General features: G+C 29.9%; 1 protein-coding gene and 1 long non-coding RNA gene across 3 annotated transcripts in view; both read right to left on the bottom strand.

The window, feature by feature from the left end:
- Nucleotides 1-8: 8 nt before the first annotated feature.
- LOC109584573 (uncharacterized) lies at nt 9-2,668 on the bottom strand. Of its 2 annotated transcripts, XR_002186071.1 has the most exons (4): nt 2,410-2,668; nt 1,441-1,526; nt 1,317-1,364; nt 9-446 (listed from the first exon to the last, which is right to left on the bottom strand). It is a non-coding gene; the product is annotated as an uncharacterized LOC109584573 (long non-coding RNA). The 2 variants fall into 2 exon arrangements; XR_002186070.1 differs by lacking the exon at nt 2,410-2,668 and having other exon boundaries at nt 1,441-1,604.
- Nucleotides 2,669-2,692: 24 nt separating this feature from the next.
- LOC105313868 (serine/threonine-protein phosphatase 6 regulatory ankyrin repeat subunit C-like) overlaps nt 2,693-2,829 on the bottom strand; it is a gene marked incomplete at its 5' end in the record, with an annotated part of 4,154 nt that continues 4,017 nt past the window's right edge. Inside the window, one exon of the mRNA XM_011407638.1 lies at nt 2,693-2,809. Within this exon, the coding sequence (XP_011405940.1) occupies nt 2,693-2,809 (117 nt within the window). The remainder of the gene's footprint in view (nt 2,810-2,829) is intronic.

Raw genomic sequence — 2,829 nt, 5'->3', positions numbered from 1 at the left:
GGACAGGAAGCTAAGGTATGGGCAGTTTAGATAGAGGAGGCTTATAGTTACCTGATGAATGAAATAACTACGTGTAGCACAACTACAATCAACCTCATGCACACATTACAAAAAGTATTCTAATTATGTGGTCTACACACAATAATGAGTACATGTCCACTCTACATGTATTTACAAATTTACTGTACATGTAGTGTGGAGCTTGGACAGTAGTTTGTCCGTCTGTGGTAACAAAGTTGTTTGCCAACTATGCTGATATACTGACACACTTTCCAGTACAAGTAAGTATACTTTATGTAATTATAATAAGTACATGTACATGTACTTACTTGTTATTGTTTTTAGTCATTGTCACAGCTCTTGCTATTGAATCTTGTACATCAGTTGGTAATAATTTAATATCACCTAACACTCGTATGCACACACCATGATTATCAATTAGATCACTATAATAGTATCAAAAAATTCTTCCTTCCTTATGCTGTGTAGAAAGTTTGAGCTGTTTTTGACAAATCTTTTTCGAGTTATGGCCATTTTAAAAATTGGCCAATTTCAATGCCCAAAGCTTATAGCCCATGGTTTTTTCTAAAAAATGGCTCCAAAATCATCCCAAAATTTTATTACATTTTTTGATACATATTGATGTACTTATGCTGTGTAGAGAGTTTGAGCTGATTCCGACAATTATTTTTTGAGTTATGGCCATATTAAAAAATTGGCCAATTTCTGGAAATTGCCCAAGGCTATAGCCCATGGTTTTTTCTAAAAAAGGGCTCCAAAATCACCCCAAAATTTCATTACATTTTCTGGTACATATTTATGCACTAATGCTGTGTAGAAGGTTTGAGCTGATTCCGACAATTATTTTTTGAGTTATGTCCATTTTAAAAAATTGGCCAATTTCTGGAAAATTCCCGAGGCTATAGCCTGGGGTTTTTTCTAAAAAATGGCTCCAAAATTATCCCAACTTTTTATTTTATTTTCTGATACAATTTTATGCACTTATGCTGTTTAGAAAGTTTGAGCTGATTCCAACAAATATTTTTTGAGTTATGGCCATTTTAAGAAATCAGCCAATTTTTGAGAAATACCCAAGGCTATAGCCCATGGTTTTTTCAAAAAATGGCTCCGAAATCACCCCAAATTTTTATTACATTTTCTGATACATATTGATGTCCTTATGCTATGTAGAAAGTTTGAGCTGATTGCGACAAATATTTTTTGAGTTACCTAAGGATATAGCCCATGGTTTTTTTCTGAAAAATGGCTTCAAAGTACCTTCAAATGTCCTATAGTGATAATACTATATCACTTACAATTACTCATAAGTCCAGAGCCTTCAGCCTCAACTTCAGCAGCCTACACTGAAAATAACATGATATCAACTCAGTATTACATTAATATTATATAAAAGGATCAGTAATTCTTAAATAAACTTACAATGGAGCCTTTAGTTCATTATCCATGGACATAGAGCTTCCTACATTTCCTTAAATGTATTTTTAATTTAGGCCACATTTACACGACTACGTTTTAAACAAAAACGAAAATATTTTTGGTTGGGTTTACACTGATATCAAATCCAAACAAAATAAAAACAAATACTAAAAAGAATAATTCTATAAACAAATGATAAATTCTAATGACAATGCAGCTGCTGGATTAGTGTAAACACCTGAAACAGGAATAACAAAAATGATGAGGTGGAGTCGCATAAACATGACCTTATTTTTAAGAATTATTTTTAATAACAGCATAGTACAGAGTAACATTAAAAATATAAACAAATAATTATATTTATTGTAAAAAATTAATGTCAATAACTTTTAAAGTACTAGTTTATATTTTGGTTCAATTCATTAGCTTACTAAATAATAACATTAACAACAACAGCAATAGTATTAATAATAATAATAATAATAATAATAATGATAACAACAACTTTTGGTTTGATAGCTAACTCACAAAATAACATTAACAACAACAACAACAACAATAACAATAATAATAGCAATGATAATAACATACATTGACAAAAATAGTTTTGATAGTAATTAATAAAAGCGTTACTAATGATAAGTAATATCAATGCATATAAACACATTCAATAAAAGTTAATGTATAAAAGCTATGGCATGTAAAAGAAATCTCATTTCAATAAAAAGTGGAGCAGAAACAAGTACACAAACTATTAATGCTCATAAACAATACAACATAATATACAATACAACAATGAATGATTTATTATAACAAAAATAAGAATAATAAACCAGAGGAAATCATCATAATGCTGCATATTGTATAACAACTACCAATAGAAATAATAAATAAATACTGAGCATTACTTTACTGTAAAAAAACATTATTAAAAAAATAGAAAAAATTGCCCTCCTGCGAAAAAAAATTTACCTAACAAGAAGTCTCCATTATTCTTGAAGGTATTAAAGTTAATGAGAGAGAGATTTGGTGCCATAGTGTTAATATAATGAAGAAAGGAAACGATCGAATGTGTTTGTGTAGAGAAGGTGTAGTAGAGAATGAGTGTGATGTGGTGAATTGGTAATACGTACAAAAGAATTGAAAAGATTCCAACAAGAACGAACGAAACAAATGAAAACGAACAAAAAGAATGAAGTACGACAATGACAATTACAAGAAAGATATCTATTTATGTAGTGTTATAGTTTAAGATTTAAGAAGATAAAAATGAAGGACGAGGTTTAGTAGCTATTGGTACTAGCTGTCTTTTCTCTGCCTCTTCGACAAACTCACAAGCCAATTTTGATAAACTAATTCTAGCCTCAAGAAACTTAACAATAGACTCAGCAT

This window comes from Amphimedon queenslandica, unplaced genomic scaffold (assembly GCF_000090795.2).
Source record: "Amphimedon queenslandica unplaced genomic scaffold, v1.1 AMPQUscaffold_13196, whole genome shotgun sequence".
Taxonomy (NCBI): Eukaryota; Metazoa; Porifera; class Demospongiae; order Haplosclerida; family Niphatidae; genus Amphimedon; species Amphimedon queenslandica.
This window is presented reverse-complemented; position numbering and strand designations above follow the sequence as displayed.